At 36.4% G+C, this 27,543-nt stretch overlaps 2 protein-coding genes across 2 annotated transcripts in view; one reads left to right on the forward strand and one right to left on the reverse strand.

The window, feature by feature from the left end:
* Positions 1 to 27,543, forward strand: part of LOC135219845 (fatty acid hydroxylase domain-containing protein 2-like) — a gene marked incomplete in the record, with an annotated part of 155,175 nt that overhangs the window by 31,814 nt on the left and 95,818 nt on the right.
* The window catches only part of LOC135219846 (fatty acid hydroxylase domain-containing protein 2-like), a 60,677-nt gene that overhangs the window by 12,383 nt on the left and 20,751 nt on the right, over positions 1 to 27,543 (reverse strand). The window contains exon 3 of the mRNA XM_064256957.1: positions 12,838 to 12,983. Coding sequence (XP_064113027.1) covers positions 12,838 to 12,983 — 146 coding nt within the window. The remainder of the gene's footprint in view (positions 1 to 12,837; positions 12,984 to 27,543) is intronic.

A 27,543-nucleotide genomic window follows, 5' to 3' on the forward strand; every position in this document is an offset into this window, starting at 1 on the left:
GAGTTTCTAGTTGTTCATGAAGGGCAACAGAAGGTCCGGGAGCCGAGGCCCCCAGAGCCACAGGAGCCCTTGAAGGCTCGGAATCGCAAGAGCGATTCTTCACTGCCTTCCAAAGGTCCTTATGCCCCTGTCAGACAGTCCCTTGCAAGAAGGGGGAAGGTGGAGTTGGAGGACACCTGTCTGCTTCTGGCGAAGCTGGAGGAGAGAGGGGAGATGGAGCCCTTTCCACAAGCACTGTTGGAGCCCTGTCAACAGGATCTCAGCTGGGTTCGAACTCGATGGGCAAGATATGATACTTCTCTACAAGGAAACGAGCCCTTGGAGATCGAGAACCTCGAGAGGTTGGAGGTCTGGACTTGTAAGGAGGAGTCACGGGATGCCTTTGCTTCCAGAGCGCCTCTCGCCTGACATTTAAGCACTCGTGGCAGCTTAGGGATAGTAAATCCCCTTAACTGTTCTCCAACTTCCAAGAGAAGTCGGAAGGGGGACTGGACTAAGGTCATATGAGGGAGAAGGGCCTGCTTGCTGCCTTGTTCTCGAGGTGGAGATGGGACCTCCGGAGGAGGAGCAGACAATGGAAGTTCCGAGGACAGGTACTCCAGCTCAGACGTCCCCGTTTTCCGTGTCGAAACATTGCAAAAAACAGGAAAAGGGTTTAAAGGGTTTTACAGGTGCATGCATATCTGCAGGAGCAAGAGTGCATGTTGGTGCGGGCGTGCACACAGGTTCTGAAAGCATGTAAGTGCGTGCAGGCGAATGGCACGCATATTGGTGCCCGGGAGAACGCCTAGAGCCGAGGGCATTAGAATGCGCTGGAGAGTGTTGACGCTCAACAGGTGAAAATGAGTGTCTTGTTGCGTGTGTAGATGAGGAAGAGCATTCTGAAGAAGGAACGCATCTGGGGCGCGTTACTGGAGACCAAGAGCGCCTCCTGGAGCATTTAGAAAAACGCTCTGGTGACGCTCGTTGGCGTGCATAGGCAGTAGCACATGTCGGTGAGCGCTACTGTTGCTGAGACAGCGGTGAAGCAGCGCACTGGGTAACGCACATTACAGGCAAGCATTGTCTAAAGGATGCATGCGTAATCACACGTGCTGTCAGAGCATGCTATCCAGGGTTAACAAGGCGTGCAAATGAATGGTGCGCATCAGAAAGTAGTTCTCACTGTACTATTGCCGCACACACCAGTGTAGAAGGGGGGCACGAGTTGGCGCGCTGTCCCCAAGAGGGAGACAGAGTTTCTCTGCAACCTCTCTCCAATGAAGACTCCTGTCCGCATGCCGAAGCATCCCACACTGCATGAGAGCATGCAATTAGTGAAGCTTCCTGTGCACGTGTCGTAGCATTGCGCATAGAGGAGGAGAGTAAATCTAACAAAGGCTCCTTTGTGCATGCTGTTGCATCGCACAAAGACAAGGAGCTTACATGTGAAGATCTGGTAAGTCTCAAAGGAGTGTGCATCAGCATGTCTCTGAGAGGAGTCTTTACTACTTCTCTGGCTCTTGAAGAAGGAGTGTCAGGAGGAGTCCGAGGAACTCGTCCAGGGACAAGGCGAAGCTGCGGGGCCTGCATCCCCGCAGGGGAGGGCTCAGGGAACTGCGCTGCAGAGGGAAGGGTGCCTTCCTTAACAGCACGGGAGGATGAGGCTGACTCCTCTGAGGAGACTAAGGAGGAAGATGCAGCCCCAGAGGAGAGTGCCAACAAGAACAAATCCTTTGATGGCAGGCTAGGAAGTCCCAACGAAGGCCACAAAACACGAAGGGAGTCATCAACACGTACTGAAAAACTAGGCTCATCCTTAGAAGGGCCAGGCCTTCCCTTTTCACAAAGACTAACAGGCAGGTCTCGCTCTTTCAAAGGCTGGCCGGGAGTTAAATTGTCGCTCTTATGAGCTTGTGAGACGCCAGAGTCCCCGACGAGGAAGCAGAAGGTCTGGGCCGTTTGGTCTTTGAGGAAGAACTTGAAGGTGAAGAATCCCTTTTCTTCTTCTTACTTCGCCGCCAGCGATACTCAACCCACTGGGCAGGCGACCAGGTACGACACTCCTCACAGGGAGATTCCGATGTACAGGAATGTCCCCTGCAAGAAGGACAAAGGGAGTGAGGGTCTCTATCAATCCTACTCATGAAAGTCCCACACCTACGGCCCGAGACACCAGGGCAGGAACGCATTACAGTACTGTCAAGCATACTCGCATTCAGCTGGAAAGAGAAAAGAATGTTATGAATAATTTCAACAAGACAGTGAGAGCGAAAGAGAGAGGTCTTTCCTCTGCCGGTTGTAATCAAAGTGACGACTCAGTGAGCTGGTGGGGAGGCAGTGCTTCCCCACCACCGGGCAGGTAACTACCAGCCAAGTAGTTAACCCTTAAACGCCGAAGCGGTAAAAAAAAAAAATGTCTCCCGTGTGCCGGCGACGTTTCAGAGTAAGCGCGGAAGCGGAAAAAATATTTTTTTCAAAAAATCACAGCGCGCTTAGTTTTTAAGATTAAGAGTTTATTTTTGGCTCCTTTTATTTGTCATTGCCTGAAGTTTAGTATGCAACCATCAAAAATGAAAAAAAAATTATCATTATCATATATAAATAATGCGATATATGATAGCGCAAAAAAGAAATTTCATATATAATTGTATTTAAATTGCGCTGTGCGCAAAACGGTTGAAGGTAACAAGTTACTTTTTTTTCACTGTAATGTACACTAAATTGCGATCATTTTGGTATATAACACATTGTAAAACGATAAAAGCAACACAGAGAAAATATTATCACAAAATAATGCATGAATTCGTAACGCGCGGACCAAATAAACAATATTTTTTTCAAAAATTCACCATAAATATAAATATTGTCCTAGAGACTTCCAATTTCTTTCAAAAATGAAGACAAATGATTGAATATTACTATACTGTAAGAATATTAGCTTACAAATGCAGTTTTCAACCATATCTGACGAGTTAAAATTGACCGAATGTCGAATTTTTTTTATATATATTTTTTATATGCAATTATTTCAGAAATAAGATAAGCTACAACTTTAAAATATTTTTTGTTTTATTCTACATGAAATTACGCACATTTTCATATATAAAACTCTATGAAATGCCTAATATGAAATGGAGCAAATATTCCGAGAATGGGACTTACGCATTTCGGAGATTTGTGGCGGAGAATCCGCGCGCGGAGGGGAAGGAAAGTTTTTTTAAAAATTCACCATAAAGTTAAATATTGTGCTAGAGACTTCGAATTTGTTTCACAATGAAGATAAATGACTGAATATACTAGACTGTAAGAGTTTTATCTTGCAATTGCGTTTTTTCTATTTCCATTTCGGTAGAGTCAAATTTGACCGAACGTGGTTTTTTTTCTATTTATCGTGATTTATATGCAAATATTTCGAAAATGAGAAAAGTTACAACCTTCAACTATTTTTTGTTGTATTCTACATGAAATTGCGCACATTTTCATATATAAAACTTTATGTAACGGCTAATTTAAAATGGTGCAAACATTACCACAATCGCACGTATGATTTTTTTCGGAAGAGTTACCGCGCACTACGTAAAGAAAATGTTATTTTTTTTATAAATTTACCATAAATCGAAATATTGTGCTAGAGACTTCCAATTTGTTGCAAAATGAAGGTAAATGCTTGAATATTACTAGAATATAAGCGTTTTAGCTTACAATTGCGTTTTTCGACCATTTCGGTAGAGTCAAAGTTGAACGAAGGTTGAAAATTTGTCACTTATCATTTTTTATATGAAAATATTTCAAAATTGATAAAAGCTACAACCATGGGTTGTTTTTAGTTGTATTGTGCATGAAATTGCGCACATTTTCATATATAAAACTTTATGTAACGGCTAATTTAAAATGGTGCAAACATTACCACAATCGCATGTATTGATTTTTTCAGAAGAGTTACCGCAGCGGTGACGTAAGGAAAAAGTTTTTTCATAAATTCACCATAAATTGAAATATTGTGCTAGAGACTTCCAATTAGTTTCAAAATTAAGGTAAATGATTGAATATTACTAAAAAAAAGCCAGACGCCGTGACTAACCTAAAATATAAATAAATAATCAAAATCAATTAACGTAAAGAAAGAAAATAAATCAGTTAGGAGAAAAAATCCAGGAGTGTACGACTAACTCGAAAGAAAGTCTACAACTCAAAGCTAGCCGGGGCCGATACTAAGAGCTGTGGCTAGGGCGGTATGGATGGGAAGATGCCTACGCAAGGTGAAAAAGACATGCATGCATGACCTAAACCCAGTAGGCTGGACGCCTAACATAAAATAGATAACTAATAATAGAGCGTAATGAAATAAGGGAAGGTTATGGGTATGGAAGACCAAGAACGAACCCGCCACGAGGCAGAACATGCTGCCATGCTTCCGACCTAGAGCCCGTATTTATACCTAAAAAATGGCAAATACTGACTCAAGGGCGGAAAAAACCAAATAGCAATAACAACTGCTTACTTAACTTAGCTGCTGCGATGGCTATACGCTCCATGACGAATAAATCCAAGATAGGGGCACAAAAAAAAACACAGAGCAAAAAAAGGGCACGTGTATACGCTGTGCGCTAACTGAAAAGGATGGCCACCAGAGGCGCAGCAGTCGGCAGCATGGGGATGGAGTAGTAGTAGTTGCTGGCCACTCTGTGGGTCGGCTCCCCTCTTGTGGGGATTTTGTAGTGGGAGATTTCTATTGGCAGCGGTTCGTGGTAGTGGTCCACTCGCCATAGTGTTCATACCGACACCCTCTTGGAGGGGTGAGCGAGTCAGTAGTACTGACCTTTTTTTCTTTATTTTATTTATTCTCTGGTATGTGTTAGTACATTTACCTTAGAAATAATGGATTAAAGGATATTTCGCTGGCGACACGAACCAATCGCCCAGAAATAGATTTTTCCTTACGTCAAAAATCCCTTTTTTGACCATTTCGGTAGAGTCAAAGTTGACCGAAGGTTGAAATTTTGGCACTTATCATTATTATATGAAAATATCTCAAAACTGATAAAAGCTACAATCATGAGTATTTTTTTGTTGTATTTTACATAAAAATGCGCACATTTTCACATATAATACTCCATGTAACGGCTAATTTAAAATGGTGCAAAAATTATGTCAAAGTGACGAAATAATTTCCGAGATGTGTCACAGATACTTTTTAGTGTGGCAAGAAAGAAATTCGCGCTTGCGCGCCCTGCGTAACGATTGTAAACAAAACCACACCTTGATCCGTGAACTCCCAGCATCCCCCAAGGCGCGTGATTCAAGAGTTTTCGGCTGGTAGGCCTAAAAGTATTTTTTCCGCGAATTTTAAAAAAAAACTTTTGTATGTCGACGTAAAATACGTCCAGTCGGCACCCGAGAGACAAAAAATGTTGACGTAAAATACGTCCAGTCGGCGTTTAAGGGTTAACTACCTCGTATATAAAAGAATGTACTAGCCGGTAGCTTTCAGCTGAGCTGCAATCTATCCTTAGTAAAGGAAGGAACATTTGTATACTGTGTAAGAACAATACTGTATTTTCATATCAATTTTCATAACTAAATTCACTGTGATAAAACTATTGAAATACTCAGATATAAGCATTTGTAGAAGGATTTTTTTGTGCTTTAACTATCAAAATAAGGAGTTCTAAGGATTTTTAGAGAGTTTTAAGTATTTACAGATTTTAGCTACTATGGAGATGTGGTACCTCCCCCATGAATATGGGGGTCCACTGTATACACCACTCAAAAATACAGAAATATAGAACCAATTGCTAACAAAATGGCAGGAAGAGAAAAAGCTGGCTTTTGTTGAGATGAGCAGCACACATCCACACTAAAAGTGGTTAAATAGAAAACTGAAGCATCACAGGATCATTTGGGAAGAGCGAGATCAGGCTTCGCCCACATTGTTGACCCACTGGATGACGCATATTACTCATTCATACCTCGATTGTACGTATTAGGTTTTTTTCATAACCGGTTTCCAGCTGGCATGGGAGAAAATCTTAAAATAAAGACCAAAGGGTTTGTATTCATATAGGAATAAACAGTAATTTAATTAAATCAACAACAAATAAACCACACAGTGAATTGTTACTATTCAAGTACGTAGCTACAAAAAATCTTTTGCCAAAAGCTAGCCAGTTAGATACTTACTTTATTTAACACAATGCAACCATCTCAGTTATGTGTTCAAAATAAGTTACTTTAGTTCTTATAATTAACTGTTGATAAGAGGTTTTACAATAAATAACTTAACCTTTGCACTGAGTGCACAATTTTGTAGTAGTCATGAAACACATTCATAAAATCCAAATGAGATTCAACCACTTATGTATCAATTTGACCAGATATTCAATAGAAAGCTAAGGCTTTGAGCATCCGAAATCATAAAAAAAACTGCCTTAAAAGTAAATAGGTGAATACAACATGACAAAAGTCAATATATTTTGCACGAAAAAAAGTTTGTTGCATAAACATGTTATGTATATACAGTAAAAGGTATAATTTTTTTTTTCTAAAGAGATTTCAAAAAATTTCTCATTGCAAGAGATGCAAATATCCATAAATTCCAGCTTCATGTACAATATGTCGCTCTACCATACAGTAATTACCCAAGCACCTGTCAGCAGCTATCAATCTTCTTGATAAGCTAAGCTAACACTTTTGACTACAATTTACTTATTTAATACTTTGACAGTACATTTTCATACTATACAGTAACAAAAAACGTTCCTTGATGACATCATCATCATCATCATTTAACCCTCTTACGCCGAAGCGGTAAAAAAAAATTGTCTCCCGTGTGCCAGAGGTGTTTCGGAGTGAGCGCGTAAGCGGAAAAATATTTTTTTCAAAAAATCACAGAGCGCTTAGTTTTCAAGATTAAGAGTTCATTTTTGGCTCCTTTTTTTGTCATTGGCTGAAGTTTAGTATGCAACCATCAGAAATGAAAAAAATTATCCATTATCATATATAAATAATGCGATATAAGATAGCGCAAAACGAAATTTCACATATAATTGTATTCAAATCGCGCTGTGCGCAAAACGGTTGAAGGTAACACATTGTAAAACAATAAAAAACAACACAGAGAAAAATATTATCACAAAATAATGCATGAATTCGTAATGCACGGACGTAAACAAATATTTTTTTTCAAAAAATTCACCATAAATCTTAAATATTGTCCTAAAGACTTCCAATTTCTTTCAAAATGAAGACAAATGATTGAATATTACTATACTGTAAGAGTATTAGCTTACAATTGCAGTTTTTGACCATATCTGATGAGTTAAAGTTGACCGAATGTCAATTTTTTTATATATATTATATGCAATTATTTCGGAAATAAGAAAAGCTACACCTTCAAATATTTTTCGTTTTATTCTACATGAAATTGCGCATATTTTCATATATAAAACTCTATGAAATGCCTAATATGAAACGGAGCAAATACTCTGAGAATGGGACGTACGCATTTCGGAGATTTGTGGCGGAGAATCCGCGCGCGGAGGGAAGGGAAGATTTTTTTTAAATTCACCATAAATCTAAATATTTTGCTAGAGACTTCGAATTTGTTTCAAGATGAAGATAATGAGTGAATATTACTAGACTGTAAGAGTTTTAGCTTACAATTGCGTTTTTTGACCATTTCGGTAGTCCAAAGTTGACCGAACGTGGTTTTTTTCTATTTATCGTGATTTATATGCAAATATTTCAAAAATGAGAAAGCTACAACCTTCAATTATTTTTTTGATGTATTTTACATGAAATTGCACACATTTTCATATATAAAACTTTATATAATGGCTAATATAAAATGGTGCAAACATTACCACAATCGCACGTATGATTTTTTCGGAAGAGTTACCGTGCACACGTAAAGAAAATGTTATTTTTTTCATAAATTCACCATAAATCGAAATATTGTGCTAAGAGACTTCCAATTAGTTGCAAAATGAAGGTAAATGCTTGAATATTACTAGAATATAAGCGTTTTAGCTTACAATTGCGTTTTTCGACCATTTCGGTAGAGTCAAAGTTGACCGAGGTTGAAATTTTGGCAATTATTGTTATTTATATGAAAATATCTCAAAACTGATAAAGCTACAACCATGGGTTGTTTTTAGTTGTATTGTGCATGAAATTGCGCACATTTCCATATATAAAACTTTATATAACGGCTAATTTTAAAATGGTGCAAACATTACCACAATCGCATGTATGATTTTTTTCGGAAGAGTTACCGCGCGGACGTAAGGAAAAAGTTTTTTCATAAATTCACCATAAATCGAAATATTGTGCTAGAGACTTCCAATTAGTTGCAAAATTAAGGTAAATGATTGAATATTACTAAAATATAAGAGTTTTAGCTTACAATTGCGTTTTTCGACCATTTCGGTAGAGTCAAAGTTGACCGAAGGTTGAAATTTTCGCAATTATCGTTATTTATATGAAAATATCTCAAAACTGATAAAAGCTACAATCATGATTACTTTATTGTTGTATTCTACATAAAAATGTGCACATTTTCATATATAATACTTCATGTAACAGCTAATTTACAATGGTACAAAAATTATGTCAAAGTGACGAAATAATTTCCGAGATGTGTCACAGATACTTTTTAGTGCGGTAAGAAAGAAATTCGAGCTTGCGCGCCTGCGTAACGATTGTAAACAAAACAACATCTTGATCCGTGAACTCCCAGCATCCCCAAAGGCGCGTGATTCAAAAGTTTTAGGCTGGTAGGCCTATAAGTATTTTTCCGCGAATTTTAAAAAAAACTTTTGTAAGTCAACGTAAAATACGTCCAGTCGGCACACGGGAGACAAAAAATGTTGATGTAAAATACGTCCAGTCGGCGTAAGAGGGTTAACCTTAGTCCCACTATATAGCAGGGTTAGCTACTCTAGTCAACTTTCTCCATCTATTTATATTCCTTGCATCTTCTTCCCCCAAGTCCCACCTCAACCATATTCCTCCTCACCACATCCAAATCCAAACTGCTGCTCATGTATATCTAACTCTCTCAACCTTCCTACTGCTATTCTTTCTAGAATCTTGAATACATGCTCCAAAAGCTTTATTCCTCTGTAGTTCCCAGTTTAACACATCTCTTTGGTTTATAAATTTTAACGATCCAATTATCGTTCCGGTCCCTTGGGCATTTCCTCTACATCCCAGATCTTTTTGAAAATTTCCCAATTCCCTAGACTTCCCAGTGCTTTAATCATTTCTATTGCTACCTCTGACCCTGCAGTTTCTTTACTTTTCCTTTCTTTATAGCATTCTCAACTTCATTCTCAGATGTTTGCAATTGGTCTTCACACTCAGTCTCATTGTTTATAGTTGTGAAAAATAGTCTTTCCATCTTCTCTTGACATCCACTTCCTCAATGAAGATCTTTTCATTTTCATCTTTAACATATCCTACGTCTCCTACATCCTGCCTCTCTTTTCTTGTTCTCGCTTCTGCAATTCTATAGATTATCTTATCTCCCTCCGGTGTTCCCATCATCTCATACCATTCTTTCCTGGCTTCTCCCTTTGCCATTGCTACCACTCTTTATGTTTCCCTCTTTGTCTGTCTATACTCCACTCTTCTGGCTATACAGTCGACCCTCATTAAGATGGACTAATAGGGGGACCAAGGTGTCCATCTTAGCCGAACATAGTCCAGTTTAACCGGTAATACCTTTGTATAAACCTATAAATATACTGTATTTCATTATTTTCATAAAGCGTATGAATAATAGACCAACGTAGAAATGTTTGAATTGAACCTCATAGTAAAAGATGAAATGATAATTGGAACAATTAAGACTATATGTTCACTAACACATTTTGTTTTTAGCAAAAATATTCGTAAAACACAAAAATAAAAAATATCAAAATAACTGTAATTCACTAATGAGAATTTTAATGATAAGCAAGATTTCAAAATAAATTTCATCATATCAATCTTGGAGAGAGTTGTTCTTTATTGTTGCATGTCATCAACAGTTTGCAGTACGTTATTTTGTGAATCGAAACTGTTATAGGAGTAGATCAGAAGTAGAGGGCTCTCACTTGCTAACAGATCACCATGGTGACAAGCCAGCCAATCAGGTTTTAGCTGTATTCTGTCTGTAAGTACGTGTGTTCTGAACACAATACAGTTTTTAATAGTGTACATGTAGTATGTCTTTTACTGTTTATATGAAGAATGGAATGAATTCCTTCCTTCAAAAAAAAAAAAAATTTTTGAAATATTAAAAGATGATAAAAATGATGATGGAAATTAAGTTGCATAGAGGAACTGGCGCTCTCTCTCTCTCTCTCTCTCTCTCTCTCGTCCCTTCCTTCCCTCCTCTCTCCTCTCGTCATCTCTCTCTCTCTCTCATCTCTCTCTCTCTCATTTGCCATGTAAACAAGTAGTAGCTTAATAACATCTTTTGCAAGTTTACCTTTGTCATATCTTTCTTTTGTACAACATAAAAAGCATTGCACTGTAGTTAGTCAAGCAGCATAATAGGTAAAACTGCTGGCTACGGTACTCCCTACCCTTCCAGACAATATCATGTCATAATGACTGTATGTAATGCATGCTAGTTAGTTACAAGTTAATAGCATTTTAGTTTAGTACAGTATAAATATAGAACTGTATATAAAAAACTAACAAATATAAGTGAAAAGCATATTCACCTTTGGTAAATAAAATGGAAAAAGTGGTACATGAAGACCAGAGGATCAGAACTATCTTAAATCACATTAGTATGTATTGTTAATTAAATCAGACTGACCCTCTTCAGTGTGTCTTATCCGATATCAGCATTAATGGGGTCCAGTTTTATCGAGGGACAACAGCACTCTTTTACTTCACAATTCACACACATCTTTCATAACCCATATCTCCTCAGGCAATTCTGACATTCCACTAACATCTCTCTCTTCTCTGGCTCCTTCCCGCTTTACTTCTAAACTCTCTTGCCTTCTCCCCCTTCATCTGCCAAGTTTTAATCCTCCTATTCCTGGCTGGGGCTTTTCTTTTCCTTATTGCTTTCAACCTAAAACTAACACTACCAGTTTATGCTGAGCTACAGCAGATTCATTTGGAATAACCTTACAATCTATAATAATTTTTCTTTGTTTTCCTTTTGAACCCCAACTGTGGTAGCATGAAAAAAATTGGGTTTGTGTAATTTAATATCTTTCTTTTTGTTTGTTTGGTTGTTATTAGGTTGATTACAACAGACAATGTTGAAGCTGTAGTATTTTTATTTATGTTGTGCCTGTGGGTGACAGACTGTTTAATTAATGTTTGTTTTTTCTTTTTTTCATTGCAGTTTGATAGACGGGGATGAGTGAGCAAGTTACGCTCCCCTTCACTTGGATGCCCACCTCTCTTGGGTATAGTGATGGAATCAAGTATGTATTTATAAGGAGCACTGTCGTGAACCTACAAAAGACTTAGTACAGTACTTGACTGAGAGCAGTGCAGTGTGTGAATCGGTCTAAAGGTGACATGATTTATCGACTCTGAACTAAAGTGAAGAAAAAACAAAAAGACCGTTCTTTGTCAATCTTAGCTGGACAATCTCAAATAGACAGGATAAGTCAGATTTATTTTTTGAACACTGGAAGAGTTACTGTTGTATGTGGGGAAATGTGAAAGATTAAGACCAATGGTATTACATAAGATTGTTAGATGACAATTGCAATTTTTAAGTTAAGGAAATAAGTTTAGATTCTTAGGAGGTCAGGATATAATTAGGTAAATATTAAGTAATCATAAGTTTAGGCTAAGTTAGATATAGATATAGGTTTGATGAGCTAGGGGTAAGATTGAGGAAGTTTCGTACTGTAATATTAAGGTAATATTAAGGAGAATCTGAGTTTCATTTGCTAACCTTCAAAACAAATTTGTTCCATATCCTGCTTCAATTGTGTAAAATAAGGCCCCTACACAATGACATGAAACTCATAAATTCTTAAATTTAGATTCAAACACTGATAGATAATACACAATGCTGCAAGCTCTTACTGACATGCAAGTAAAAATGTTTTGGTACTGAAATCATCTTGATAAACTCAAAATCTTCCAGTAAATAATATCTTTACTGTAACTCAATAAACCTGTTATTTTCATAATATAGGACAGAATCAATGCTGAATTACCAGGACCAGAGAATGTATATTTCAGTTTCAAACCCAGATACATCATGTTTTCTTCCATCATCCCGCCCATGAGATCAAGTCTTCCAAAGCCAAAAGAAAAGTTAACTCTTTGTTTGGGTGCTATTTTGTAAGGTGGAATTAGTTAACTGCTATTTTGTACGGTGGAATTAGTTAACTAATAACAAGGGAGCACTATAATGATGTAGCTCTGCCACTCCAGTTTCTTGAATACAAGACAAGTAGGAAACTTTGAACAAAGCCACAACTATTGGTTTTGTCTTCTACTGACATAGCCTTAATCATGGCCTTTCAGGAGATAATGGTAACAAATAATTTAGATATCTGGCAAAAAAAGTGGATGTCACTTCACATAAATACAAAGTCAGAAGGAAGAACATCTTGTTAAATAATTGGAGAATAACTCAGGAATGTTATAAATCTCATTCTTTAGATAACTGTGTGCAGCTGTTTCATAACACTTATAACTAATATCCAGTATTGTATTTCAAAATTCACTTATAATCCTCAAATGAGTATTTATCATGAAAGACATGATAAAATTATAATCTATATTATCTGATTCCCTAATTCATAACTTTGTTTCATATCCTTAGTACACAATGAGCATTTAACGCAAATTCTATTGAGCAAAAGACATAAAACTACTTACTTTAATGAGCTTTCCATTTTCAACAGGTTCATTGGTGCCAGGCTGGATCTTGTAACGCCTTAAGAAGGATGGTTTATTGAAGATATCCATTAATGTATAAATGGAACCAATTGTCCAATATACAAAGTAGGATACAATAGTGGAGCCTGAAACATTGGAAATATCAATTATTACCAATATGTGTAATGAATGACCTAGGATACTACCATTATCACTGGAGATATCTCTAGTCAGATCTTTAAATGTACACATGACACTACTACTGTAATGTAGTTCTCCATAAACTAAAATGAAAAACTACCTTAAATATCATGACAAATATGGTCTCTAAATGTAATATAAATAACTTCCTCAAGTTAATAACATAGTATGGTATAGAGGTAATCAAGTCTTTTTATGGAGGAGTAATGATAGTAGTTTATATTTGACAAAGTCTCCAAAGGTTGAGAGAGAGAGAGAGAGAGAGAGAGAGAGAGAGAGAGAGAGAGAGAGAGAGAGAGAGAGAGAGAGAGAGAGAGAGAGAGAGAGAGAGTTGGTAGAAGAATGAATGGGAGTGGTTAAATGGCGGTCGAAGCGTGTCTGTTTGTGGTGCTCTGTAGTATATCAGTGGGAGTCTGTTACGAGAGTCGGAAGTAGTAAGGCGTTTGTGGAAGGCATAAAGTTGGTTTTGGCAGCAGTTTTGTCCGTTGATGTGTTATTTGATAGATTTTGGGGTTGTAAAGTTGTTGTGCGCGTCTGTCTGGTTCTGGTGAGGTTGAAGAGGTTGGTAGTGTGTTTCAGTGTCTGGGAGTGGTGGTTGGGGCAGTGTTGGTGTTGGCGGGTTGTTGTGCTGGGGTAAGCTGTGGGGTTGTGTTCTTTCGGGCTGTTGGTATTCATCTGCAGTGATTTGTGGGTTGTTGTGGGGTTTTGGGTTTCAGTTGGTTGGTTAGTGTTATTTGCTTATCGGTGGTGGTTGAGTGTCGGCTAGCCTTCAGCCTATATCTAGCGGACAGCACAGCCTAGCCCTGAGTATCTGGAGCCAGAGGTGAGTACGTGTTTGTGTTTTGTGTGTTTGGTATTTCGTTGAACCAATTGTCCTGCAGGTTAAAAGTAACGTAAAGGGGAAAGTGTGAGTGTGGAAAATTTTGTTAGCGTGTACAATTAATGTAATGGTGGGGAGTTTGCTTGCTTTTTTTTTACTTGGCTTTGATTCCGCCACAGTAACTTGCTGCAAGTTAATAACATAGTATAGAGGTAATCAAGTCTTTTCAGTCTTGAGTCATTTGCATTTACAGATCTTGGTACTTTATTCAGTTGGATATTAAGTCAACATTAAGAAAAATACATAATATTAGTGGTCTGGTAAGAGCATCTAGAAATACATACCCTAATCCAAAATGTAAGGATTGTATCTGGGGACATCAGGATGGAGTTTGGAATACAAAAATGCACCTTGGCCAACATACAAAAAGGCAAAGTGACAAGGATCAAAGGGATAAAGCTGCCAGATGGGAATAGCATCAAACACATAGATGAGACAGGATACACAAATAAGTACCTGGAAACAATAGTTGGAGAGAACATAAAACACCAAAAGAATATTATGCAGACTTAAGCGATACTCTAGTCAAACCTCAATGCCGGAAACAGGATGAAAACCATAAACACGCGAGCTGTACCAGTAACCAGACAATGCACACGAGAAGTGGAGTGGATGAAGACTGAACTTCATGAATAGACCCGAAAAATAGGAAATACATGACAATACACAAAGCACTAGACCCAAGAGCAAATGCAGACAGATTATACTAACACAAAAGGAAGAAGAGAGAGGTCTACTAAGCATAGAGGACTGCATCAACATCAAAGAGCAGACCACTGGGGCCCATATCTGAAAACCAGTGAAGACAAGGGCTAAGTAGTGCATGAGACTAGGACTGATAAAGCAGACAAAGACCAAGAAATATACAGTACAGGAGAATGAAAAACAGAAGAGGAATGGCAAACAAAACCAATGCACGGACAGTACGAGACAAACTAAACAACTGGCAACCAATGAAACATGGCAATGGCTACAAAGGGGAAAACTCAAGCAGGAAACAGAAGGAATGCTAACACCAGCACATGATCAGGTCTTAAGAATCAGATAGTATGTCCAAGGAACAATATGTAGTTGGAAATAACATCTCACTCATACAGGAAATGTAATATGAAAGACAAGACCATAAACAAGTCATCAAGTAAATGCGAATAGACAGAACCAGTACAAAAAGAGGCATGATTCAACAACAAAAGCCCCCCACTGGAGCCTGTGCATGAAACATCTGCTAGCTTGCAGTAATAAGTAATACGAATACAAAAACCAACCCGAGGGAGTGATAGAAAACGATCAGGCAAATCCTCTGGGACTGATATCAGAACAGATAGGGTGATATGTGCCAATAGACCAGACTTGACACTGATCAACATAATAAAAAAGACAGAATGTCACTCACTGTCACTCATTGAGTTGCAATAACATGGGACACCAGAGTAGTATTGAGAATGAGAAAAAATTGTTAAGTTTCAAGGCCAGAAAATAGAAATAAGAATATGAGATATGCCAGTGGAAATTGTACCCCTAATCATAGGAACACTAGGCATGATCCCAAAATCCCTGAAAAGGAACCTGGAAAAACTATATGCTGAAGTAGCTCTAGGATTCATGAAGAAGAGTGCTATTAGAAACACCGCACAGCGAGAAAAGTGGACTCCGAAGGGGGCAGGATACTACCCAGAACCCCACACTATAAAAACCACCCAGTCAAATAGGGTGACTGAGATAGAGAAAAAAAATATGTATGTATGTATATATGTATGCATATATATAGATATTATATAGTATTATATATATATTATATTATATATATAATATATATTATATATATTATATATTATATATATATACATATTTATTATTATATATACCTATTTAGATCTTTATTATAATATAATATATATATATTATCTATATATATACATATATATCATATATAATATATATATATAATTCATTATATAATATATTAATATATATATTACTATATCAGAGTACTATCATCACATTACCAAGTGATTCATATATCGAGCTACAAATGTCTTTAATATCTAATAACACTCTGAACTCGGAATTAATATATTTTTCATAAATGTTTAACCGAAGGGGAATTGTTTTTTTAGACAATAATAGGTTTGCCGGCTGACGGGCACGTAACCATCGACACCTTCAAATCCATGAAGCCTTAACCCACCCCGCCACCGCAAGGACATTTGTAGCTCAATATATATATATATATATATATATATATTATAAATGTATATATATATATATAATAGTATATTATATATATCATGATATATATATATATATATATATATAGATATATAAATATATATATATATAATATATATATATTAAATATACAGTAGCAGTCATATACTTTGCGTGGTAGGGAAGATGGAAGAATAAAAAGAGTACACAAACTAAAAATATTCAGGAAAAATCAATTATTAAAGCAACCATCATAAAATTTGGAATGAAAAATCACCAACTCCTGCCCTAGTACTTGATAGGCATGCCACAATGCTTACGGACTTTCTGGAGTGTCCTGGCATTGAATCTGAAAACCGCTGCAGGAGGGACTCGTCCAGATCGTCCCAAGCGCGTTTCAAACTTTCCGCTGCAAGACGTGTCCAACATTCAGTAACTTTTCTTTTTTATGATTGCTTAATGATTGAAATGGCTGGGGAACTTCCCTGGCTAGTCGTGGATATATTCAATTCCACAATCTCGAAGCCACAAAGTATTCTGTTTGACGGTATGATTCCCCAGTGCAACGAATCTTAATCCAATGCCATTGAAAATCAGCCAATGAAAACGAAAAAAAAATTCGGCTGAGTGAAATTGACTAATTGGGACTTAACTAGAGCTACTGGCTCACTCACAGAAAGTGTAACTGTGTAGAGCTCTTCAGTAACCTGTTGGATGTTGTGACAGTTGGATGTCGAATTCTTTTCTTGTGCTCTGCCATAGCCATTGCTAACATTATTTTGTGTGGTTGAGTGAGTGTGGTTGTATTAACAATGTCTAAACCGTATACTTCCATTGAGATATCGTGTGAGAGTGATACAACTTTACGAGGGGAAGGCCTTAAAACTGGTGTAATTAGCCAAATAATTGGCGTGAAACAACGGACTGTTTTTCCCCCCCCCCCCCCCCCCCCCAGAACATTCTGAAACTTTTCGTGAGTCGGGATGGGAAGGAAGTACCCAAGGCTAGGACCAGCACTGGGAGGCCCCCTATTATTAGTAAGAAGGGGTTAAGAGTTCCTGCCAGGAACATTGAGGTCTCAATGTTCCTGGCGAGAACTCTTAACTCCCTCTTACTAAAATAGGGGGCCTCCCAGTGCTGGTCCTAGCCTTGGGTACTTCTTTCCCTCTCGATTCACGAAAAGTTTTCTGAATGTTTTGGACAGTCCGTTGTTTCACGCCAATTTATGTTAGTGTAGCAGGAATAAAAAATAACCTGACAACGAACTAAGGAAAACTGACAAATTTTCTTTTCAGCTGGTCAAATTAGAAAGAATATTGAATTAAAAGCACAGATAGAAATATTGAAACCAAGACACAAACAGAGATGACTCAAGAAAAGTTATCAATGCACACATGTGCAAAATGCAGTGTAAACAAGTGGTGCATAGACTACAAAGAGGCATGCACATCAAAGCTAGGTAGTCTCTGTCTGTCTCTCCTGTCAACAAGAACAGGAGATAGCTAAACTGTAGAGGGAAGTAGAAGAATTGGCAAAAGAATTAAAAGGGAATTGACAAAGGACAAACTCGAAGGCAAGAGAAGAGAAGTAGGATGGAAAAGGAAACTGGAGCCCTACGAAGAGAAGTGACAAACCTTAAGGAGAGAAACAGGAATTGAACAACAACATTGTAGAAAACAGAGAGTATTGTGGAGATTAGAAAACAATTGCTTAAGACCAGATCCAGAAATGAAACAGAAACAAGCACTAGACAAGGAACAAAGAAAGAAGTTTACAATGATAAAAATGATGAATTCAAGAGAGCTATTGGTAGAAGAGTAATAGCAGCCAGAAAACACAATTGTCCTCAAAAAAGAATTCACACACCAAATAGATTTGCTGTGCTCTTGGAAACAGAAGAGGAAACAATCTTAATTGGAGACTTGTTAGTAAAAGAGCAGGGGTTAAATTTTGTGAGCAAAAATAGAAAAGTTACTCCTTACCCAGGTGCAGGAGCCAAGAAGACAGCCAAGGCAGTGAAAAAAATCAAGGTAAATAATAGAAAAAGTGCACTGATAGTGCACGGAGGAGGAAATGATGGAAGAACTGGCCAGACAGAAGGTCTTGTAGTCAACCTGACGAATGGCATTCTTATAGGACTCCCATAGCAAGGCAATTGGAATCAATGAAAGACTGGAACTAATATGCCAAGAAAAAGGTGTTAGGTTTGTAAACTTTTGGGACATATTTATAGGGAATAGAAAACTATATAAAAGAGATGGAACTCACTTGAATTTGGAAGGAGCAAAACTAATAGGAAACCTTCTCAACAAAACCTCTTGAAACACCTCAAGTGAACTGAACATTCAAGGGAAGAAGTTGGACAGCTTCCAAAATCTGGTTAGTAATAGCACTGCAGGAAACAGCAACAGTAAGGGATATAAAGCCACAGAGGACAAAAGAGAAGATAAAAAAGTCCCTCAGTGGCGCAATTTAATGCACAATATTTGGAACAAAGTAGATCTCTTCAAAGCATTGGTAGCAAGAGAAGAATTAGACATAATAAGTATCACAGAAACATGATACAAGAGGCAACAAGATACTTTGTAAGGAGAGTACCAGATAGCTGGATATAAATAAAAAAGGTGGAGGTATTATGTTTTATGTCAGGGACCACCTCAGCCCAATAGAGTGTAAAATTACAACCATGCAAAAAGTGGTTGACTTCAATATAAACAGTCTAGGGAAGAAGATAACTCTAATATGTACTAGTGTACAGGCCTCCCCACCAACCACAAATGTCTGATGAGGAGCTGTATGCACTACTAGGACAAGAAATAAACAACAAACACTGCATAACAATGGGAGATTTTAATGCAGTAGTACACTGGGACACAATGACCTCCACATTAAACGTGGGAAGGAAGGAGACTTTTAGATTTTGTAAAAAATTAATTCCTCCACCAATCGTTTGACAAACCTACTTGAGGAAACAACATACTAGTATCTGACCTTTCAGTACAGTCACCTCTCAATTAATGTGGGGGTTATGTTCCTGGAGAGCTCGCGTTAATTAAAAACGTGTTATTTAAAAATATTTTTCCCACATGAAATAGCATGAATAAGGGGGGTTACATTCCTGGACTTGGGGAACTCTGTGTTTTTTTGCTAAGTACAACCAAATTAGATAATAGCAACTTCTGTTTGGTGTATTTCAACCATTGTACAATAGTAAACGATTACTGTAGTTATGTTATAAACGACATTATGTAGAATAGGACTGATATATTTTTATGTAATAACTTTATTTGCTTTAGATCAATGATCAGCATGGAAATATGCTGTTAAATCTAAAGCAAGTTGTAGCTGAAGCTGAGAAAACTGTTCAAGCTGCTAATGATTGTTATCTTGCATCGGCAACAAGGATAAAACTCCAGTAAAGTTATACCATCAAACACAACCGTAGATAAAATTGAGAGAAAATTATTTTAATCAAAACTACTGGGCTTTAAAATAAAAAATGTTTACAGTTTGTTTTTCACGCAAATAAAAGGTAAATACGTAAAGCTTGTATTACGATAAATTTAAGTGAAAATAGCAAACAGAATTAAGTTTTTTCTATTTACACAATAAACAAGCTCCCAATGCAATCTGTTAAAAAAAAAAAAAAAAAAAAATTTAGTTCACGAGACTTATTCAAGCATATTTTGACTTAAAAATTCGTCGTACAGTGGGGCATCGCTTATTCACGATCAGTATTCACGGATCCAGTTAATCACGGGTTTTTTCTTGGACCGTTTCTCATGTTACATCACTGGTATGAATCGCTGCATCACGGGTTTGTTGTGTTGCGTATGCGATGTTTTTCGGTAGGCTAACCCTCGGCCGTGGTCCGATAACTACCAACATTCATTTAAAGACTCATATAATGATATTAACTGACAATAAAGGTAATAAAACCATTCTCACCTAATATATTATTGTCCTATCTTCGAAATAAATAGCCTATTCCAAGGTTTATGTACGACGTTCATTGGTAGGCTAAGCGTAGTTGCAGTGCGATAACCACCAACGTACACAAACATTCACATTATGATATTAACTGACAATAAAGGTAATAAAACCATTCTTACCATATATATTATAGTCATATCTTCATAATAAATAGCCTATTCGAAGAATAATTCCACATCATTGCACTCAACTTATCGTCGGAATGGCCAGCCACAAAATGTAAGCATATACCTTTACGTACGAAAATGGTTTATGTATACGGTTGCGTTCAAAGCGACATTTTTTGTTTTGATAAACTTTTAGAAATTTTAATAGTAGTTGTAGTGTAATTACAGTAGTAATAACATTAAGGCTAAAATTAATTCGAACTTCATTATTATTTTGGCAGTATTCGTATATAACTTCTCTGAACAATGAGTCATACAAACGCTATTTGTCATAGATTATCGTAAGTATTGCTGTTTGTTATTGGCGACGAAGCGTAAACGAAATACATAAAAGCATTTTTTACCTTTATATATTTATCGTCATATCTTCATAATAAAAAGGCTATTCGTGGAGTAATTCCATATCAGTGAAATCATTTTATCTATGCGAGGCCAGCCAGCTGACAAAATGTACGTACGTATATGAAAATCAAATTATGGTAGCGTTCACAGCAAGATTATCTTTCGAACATTTTAGTATACTATTCATGCTACGTAGTAATTATGTTTGGAATATACGTAAGCATTAATTTTCAATACCAAAAATATCATCGTTATTTTAGGCTCTAGTGAATAATAGTTTAGAATTATCATACATACACTGCATTGTTATGGGTTTGTGCCAGTGATAAAACAACCAAAATAACGTTCTCCTTTAAGTCAACGCGTTTAGGAAAAACATGACATAGAATCGACTTTTTGCGACTTCGTTCACTTTGATATTTTTAACGATACAATAACACTATCATTTGTACTACTAAAACCATCTTCACATAAGTAATTTTTCGTAAGATATGTGTTGTTACAAAAGCTAGCTTATACATAAAAGGCTTTTATAATTTAAGTCATCTTAGATATCATATGTACCCAAACTCATTGTGGGGAATTTTACTACTGTTTCCTCGGATATTGAAATACTTTAGCATCATTCAAACACGTTTAATAATATAATGCATAATACTAGGCTATACATATTTACATCGTATACAAATACTACATACAGTTATATACACATACTTTTATATACAAAGTTAACAGTTATATACACATACTTTTATATACAAAATTAATCATATGAGTAGTGATCAGACGACAGCTGTGCACTGGACTACGTACGTACTACTTGGAAGATAAAACAAACAAAAATTTGTTGTTGTTAGTCGCCGGATAGATTAACATTTTTCCAGAGATTAAAGAGCTGAATTTTATTTTAAAGGTATTGTCAACCGCGTTAGTAAATAGTATCATCTTCTAAGGAAGTTTTATTTTTCTCTTCTTTTTGCGGAAGAATCTTCAAGCCATTTTGCATTCAAAGTAATGAGAAGGAATCATTCTATTCTTCATGAAATCAGTAAAATACTTACACTAATAATAAAAACTAAAACTACGTACTGTATGCAAAACACATACATCATCGTTAGCTTCGTGTGTGTAAACGTTCATTCTAAGAAATTACAGAGTAGTATAACTAACACCTGATTGGTTGGTTGGTAGCCATGGAGATCTGTTATCCAATGACTGCCCTCTGCTTCTGTTCTATTTATAGACATACGCCATGGATGGCACTAGGTTTGAACGTTACCATGTTCGTGATTTTCTGACTGCTGACGGCAAAAATTACTCAATAATTTTCTTTATATAATTATTCCTTCGTGAAAACAATAATATAATATCGCGGTTGACATACCTTCAAAACAAAATTCAGCTTTTTAATCTCTGGAAAAATGTTAATCTATCCCGGCGACTAACAACAACAAAATTTTTGTTTTTTGTTCGTTTTATCTTCCACAACAAAATTTTTGTTCGTTTTATCTTCCAAGTAGTACGTACGTAGTCCAGTGCACAGCTGTCGTCTGATCACTACTCATATGATTAATTTTTGTACATTATAAAAGTATGTGTATACAAATGTATGTAGTATTTGTATACGATGTAAATATGTATAGCCTAGTATTTATGCATTACATTAGTAAAAGTGTTTGAATGATGCTAAAGTATTTCAATATCCGAGGAAACAGTAGTAAATTTCCCCACAATGAGTTTGGGTGCATATGTGTATCTAAGATGACTTAAATTATAAAAGCCTTTTATGTATAAGCTAGCTTTTGCAACAACACATATCTTACGAAAAATTACTTATGTGAAGATGGTTTTTAGTAGTACAAAATGATAGTTATTGTATCGTTAAAAATATCAAAGTGACGAAGTCGCAAAGTCGATTCTATGTCGATGTTTTTAACTTTAAAACGTATTGGTGGTATGAAAACACCAGTGTGTCGTAGCGATGCGTCATCAATATAGTGGTATGAAAATACCACATGGTGTTGTAGCGATACGTAATCACAAAGTACAAATCCTTTTCCCGGACCATCCTCAGAATTTTACGACTCTTCAACTTCAAGATCGATATGGTAAAATATTATATAGTCATACTTATTGTTAAAAATTCACAAGTTGAACTGCAAAACATTATTATATTTTGAGTGTTATGTACATATATTTTTTGTGTTTTACGGAATGTTTGTTTGAAAATAATACCTATTAGTGAACATATGGTATTAATTGTCCCACTATTTTATTATAGGTGATCTTAATTATCTCACATTCATTTAACAGTATTATATTAACCCCTCTTACGCCGGAGCCCGAAAAAATCAAAACGTCTCCCGTATGCCGGGCCTGGTTTGGAGTGTGCGCGGAAGTGGAAAAAATAATTTTTTCAAAAAATTACAGCGCGCGTACTTTTGAAGATTAAGAGTTCATTTTTGGCTCCTTTTTTTTTGTCATTGCCTGAAGTTTAGAATGCAACCATCAGAAATAAAAAGAAAAATAATATCATTATCATATGTAAAAAATAATGCGATATATGGTAGCGAAAAACAAAAAAAAAAATTCATACATAATTGTATTCAAATCACGCTGTGTAGAAAACGGTCTAAGCTAACCAGTTACTTTTTTTTGCGTTGTATTGTACACTAAATTGCGATCATTTTTGATATATATACATTGTAAAACAATAAAAGCAACACCGGAAAAATATTATCACAAAATGATGTACGAATTCGTAACGTGCGGACGCAAACAAATATTTTTTTCAAAATTCACCGTAATTCTAAATAATGTTCTAGAGACTTCCAATTTGTTTCAAAATTAAGACAAATGATTGGAATATTACGATACTGTAAGAGTTTTAGATTAGAATTGCAGATTTCGACCATTTCGGACGAGTTAAATTTGACCGAATGTCAAAATTTTAAAATAATATATATTTTTTCATATGCACATATTTCGAAGATGGAAAAAGCTACAACCTTCAATTATTTTTTATTGTATTCTTCATGAATTTGCGCACATTTTGATATATGAAACTCTATAAAAAGGCTAATATGAAAAGGAGCAAATATTAGGATAATGCCATGTACTATTTCGAGACTTGCCCCCCCCCCCCCCCCCCGGCCGCGATCGGCGCGCGAGTGAAGGTAAAATATATTTTTCAAAAATTCACCATAAATCACAATATTGTTTTAGAGACTTCAAATTTGTTTCAAAATGAAGAAAAATGACGGAATATTACTAGGCCGTAAGAGTTTTAGCTTACAATTGCGTTTTTTCAACTATTTCGGTAGAGTCAAATTTGACCGAACGTGGTTTTTTTTCTATTTATCGTGATTTATATGCAATATTTCGAAAAAGAGAACAAAACTACAACCTTCAATCATTTTTAGTTGTATTCTACATGAAATTGCGCACATTTTCATATATAAAACTTTATGTAACAGCTAATTTTAAATGGTGCAAACATTTCGACAATCGCACAAAAAAATTCTGATTTTTTCGGAAGAGTTACCGCCGCGAACGTAATTTTTTTTTTTTCATAAATTCACCATAAATCGAAATATTGTGCTAGAGACTTCCAAGTCGTTGCAAAATGAAGGTATATGATTGAATATTACTAGAATATAAGAGTTTTAGCTTACAATTGCATTTTTCGACCATTTCGGGTAGAGTCAAAGCTGACCGAAAGTTGAAATTTTTGCACTTAACGTTATTTATATGAAAATATTTCGAAACTGATAAAAGCTACAACCATGGGTTGTTTTTAGTTGTATTGTGCATGAAATTGCGCACATTTCCATATATAAAACTTTATGTAACGGCTACTTTAAAATGGTGCAAACATTAGGACAATCGCACGAAAAAATTTATCGGAAGAGTTTATCGCACGAACGTAAGGAAAAAGTTTTTTCATAAATTCACCATAAATCGAAATATTGTGCTAGAGACGTCATTTGTTGCAAAATGAAGGCAAATGATTGAATATTACTATAATAAGAATTTTAGCTTACAATTGGCGTTTCTCGACCATTTCTGTAGAGTCCAAAGTTGACCGAAGGTTGAAATTTTTGCACTTATCGTTATTTTATATGAAAATATTTCAAAATTGATAAAAGCTACCAATCGATGAGTAATTTTTTAGTTTGTATTGTGCATGGAAATTGCGCACATTTTTCATATATAATACTTCATGTAAAGGATAATTTAAAATGGTGCAATAATTATGTCAAAGTGACGAAATAATTTCCGAGATGTGCACTGATACTTTTTAGTGCGATAAGAAAGAAATTCGCGCTTGCGCGCCTGCGTAGCGATTGTAAACAAACAACGCCTTGATCCTGAACTCCCAGCATCCCCCCAAGGCGCGTGATACAAAAGTTTTCGGCTGGTAGGCCTATAAAGTATTTTTCCGCGAATTTTTAAAAAAACTTTTTTGAGCCGACGTATGATACGTCCAATCGGCAATACCGGGAGGGGAACAAGGTACATTTTGACATCGACGTTTAATACGTCCAATCGGCGTAAGAGGGTTAATATTTATTTAAATAAACTGTAATTAATAATAACAATAATGAAAAACATAAAGGGAAAAAATGTTTTTGCTGCAGTAGTGGTGTTTGTTTGATTATGCATCTGACCTCACATTTCCGAAATCTGAAAAATTCCAAAAACCGAACATCAGAATGTGTGTGTACTGCACATTTTTTTTAAACACGCACACAATGTCTACACATTTACTGCAAATTACCGTACGTACGTATTTATTCCTGAGAGAGAGAGAGAGAGGAGAGAGAGAGAGAGAGAGAGAGAGAGAGAGAGAGAGAGAGAGAGAGAGAGAGAGAGAATGAGTAAGGACTCCAAGGCGTGTTATTTTTACAATTTTTTTTTTATCTTGGTTTTTTTTTAATCTTGAGATTTTCTATTCAATTCTCGAGATTAATAAGAAAATTACCGTAAATTGACTAGCATCAGCACACATCTGAATGACTCGGCCATTAGCAGGCTAAACCACCAACCTTATGAACTTGCATGATACATGAGATACATGACAAAACACAAAACCACTGTTTTATTGGTGAAAATTAGGGGGTCGCACGATATGGGAGATTGCACGTTATTCGAGTATACGGTATGTGATTTTTTTTTAGCCTTTTATGGAACAAAATCTAGCAAGAAATTGCCATTCCCAGTTGGCAACACTGGCCTACAAACGTTTGTTTGTTGTTGTTATGAAATGTGGTGTGCGGCGCGTTCTTTAAATTGTACCCATATAAACGAGTTAATTATGTGGCATCCAAAAGCCCTGATTCTTTTACTCTTATGGGAAAGACGCCTAAAGGTCAGATGAAGGTTTTTTACGTGGAAATATACTAGTATTAACGTGTTGTGACGAAGGGAAGAGATGTTTCGCTGCATACTGTTGGTAGCATTATCGTTATTATATTACTGGATTGCACTGCAAAATCGTCGCCATCTTTTATCAACATAGATTGTTGGTGAGTACCCATATGATTTACATATTTTGATAGTTTCTCTTACCACTCATCCTCTCTTTCCTTGTAAAAAAAAAGAGGCCCACCATGCGTATGTAGGCTTCTAGCTGTAATCCCTAGGCTAGTAGGCTACATATGTACAGTAGTACATATACTACATTTATTTTTTTAAGGCTAATTTTGTACAATAACTTTAAAACTGTCTTGAATTTAGTTTTAGGTGATAGTTGAAAACATATTTGGTGTTTGAACTAAAGTAGGCAGTTATAAACATTGGAATAGTGGTCTTGGGTGGGTTAACTATTAAAGTAGGCAGTTTTAAGCAATTTTTGAGGGGGTATCAGGATAACACGGGTATTTACTTATCACTGGGGGGTTCTGGGCCCTATCCCCCGTGGATAACGAGGCCCCACTGTATAACAAAGAATGGCCTTGTTTCATATAAGTAAAGTATCTAGATATTTCATTTATGCTAACTAGAAGCAAGAAAAAATTTGCACAGAACTGTGTTAAATACGGAAAAATAAACTTGTATTTGCCATCAACTGATTTCCAAACCAAAACATTGACCACTGTTATTATTTCCTAACACTATAATAAGAGAATACATACAATATTATTGGATAGTGAAGTAATGTATAACTTTTTGAAGGATTCATGGAAAAGATGCATATCATTCATTCGGTGTGTAATTATACGTAGCCATCAGCAGCATGACATCGCTCAATTATACCAATGTTGGAACAAGGCTGATTCTCGTTTCGTGTTGAATTTTTTTTTTTTTTTTTGCTCTATTAATAATAAAAAAATCTTTCACTTTATTAAGAAATACACAAAGTTTTCCCTTTTATTAATAAATACACACTGTGCTATGTCTGTATGTCAACGGATTTTTGTCTGCAGCGCTGATGCGCAGGTGATTTGAAAACAACGTTCAGGCACCAATTCGCTGTGCCCATTTGCTTTTAAACAAAATTTTGGATATTTTAAACATTTTAAAATATTTTCTAGCTCGCGTTAAATCGAAAACGCGTAATTGAGAGGTGACTGTACATGCAAATCTGGGCATAAAATGATTATGCTTTTCATCCTTGAACAAAAACCTCCGCTGAACACAATACAAAAAGCGTTCCTGCTGCTAACGTGTGTTAGGATGACACACCCCTCCCAGCCAACAAACGGAAATAATACCAAGGGTGATGTCACACAGGTAGAAGCCAATCAGGAGGCTCCCAGTGATGTCGCCCGCCTGAGGAGGTCCGCACAGCATGAGAAGGCTCACAGTATGAGTCACCTTCCCAGGAACCAATGAAAATTCAATCTGCCCCGGGGTTCCCCAGCTGCACTTAAAGCGCCCACAACCACCAGGTTAAAAGGATAAGGGCTCGCC

This window comes from Macrobrachium nipponense, chromosome 1, assembly GCF_015104395.2.
Source record: "Macrobrachium nipponense isolate FS-2020 chromosome 1, ASM1510439v2, whole genome shotgun sequence".
Lineage (NCBI taxonomy): Eukaryota > Metazoa > Arthropoda > Malacostraca > Decapoda > Palaemonidae > Macrobrachium > Macrobrachium nipponense.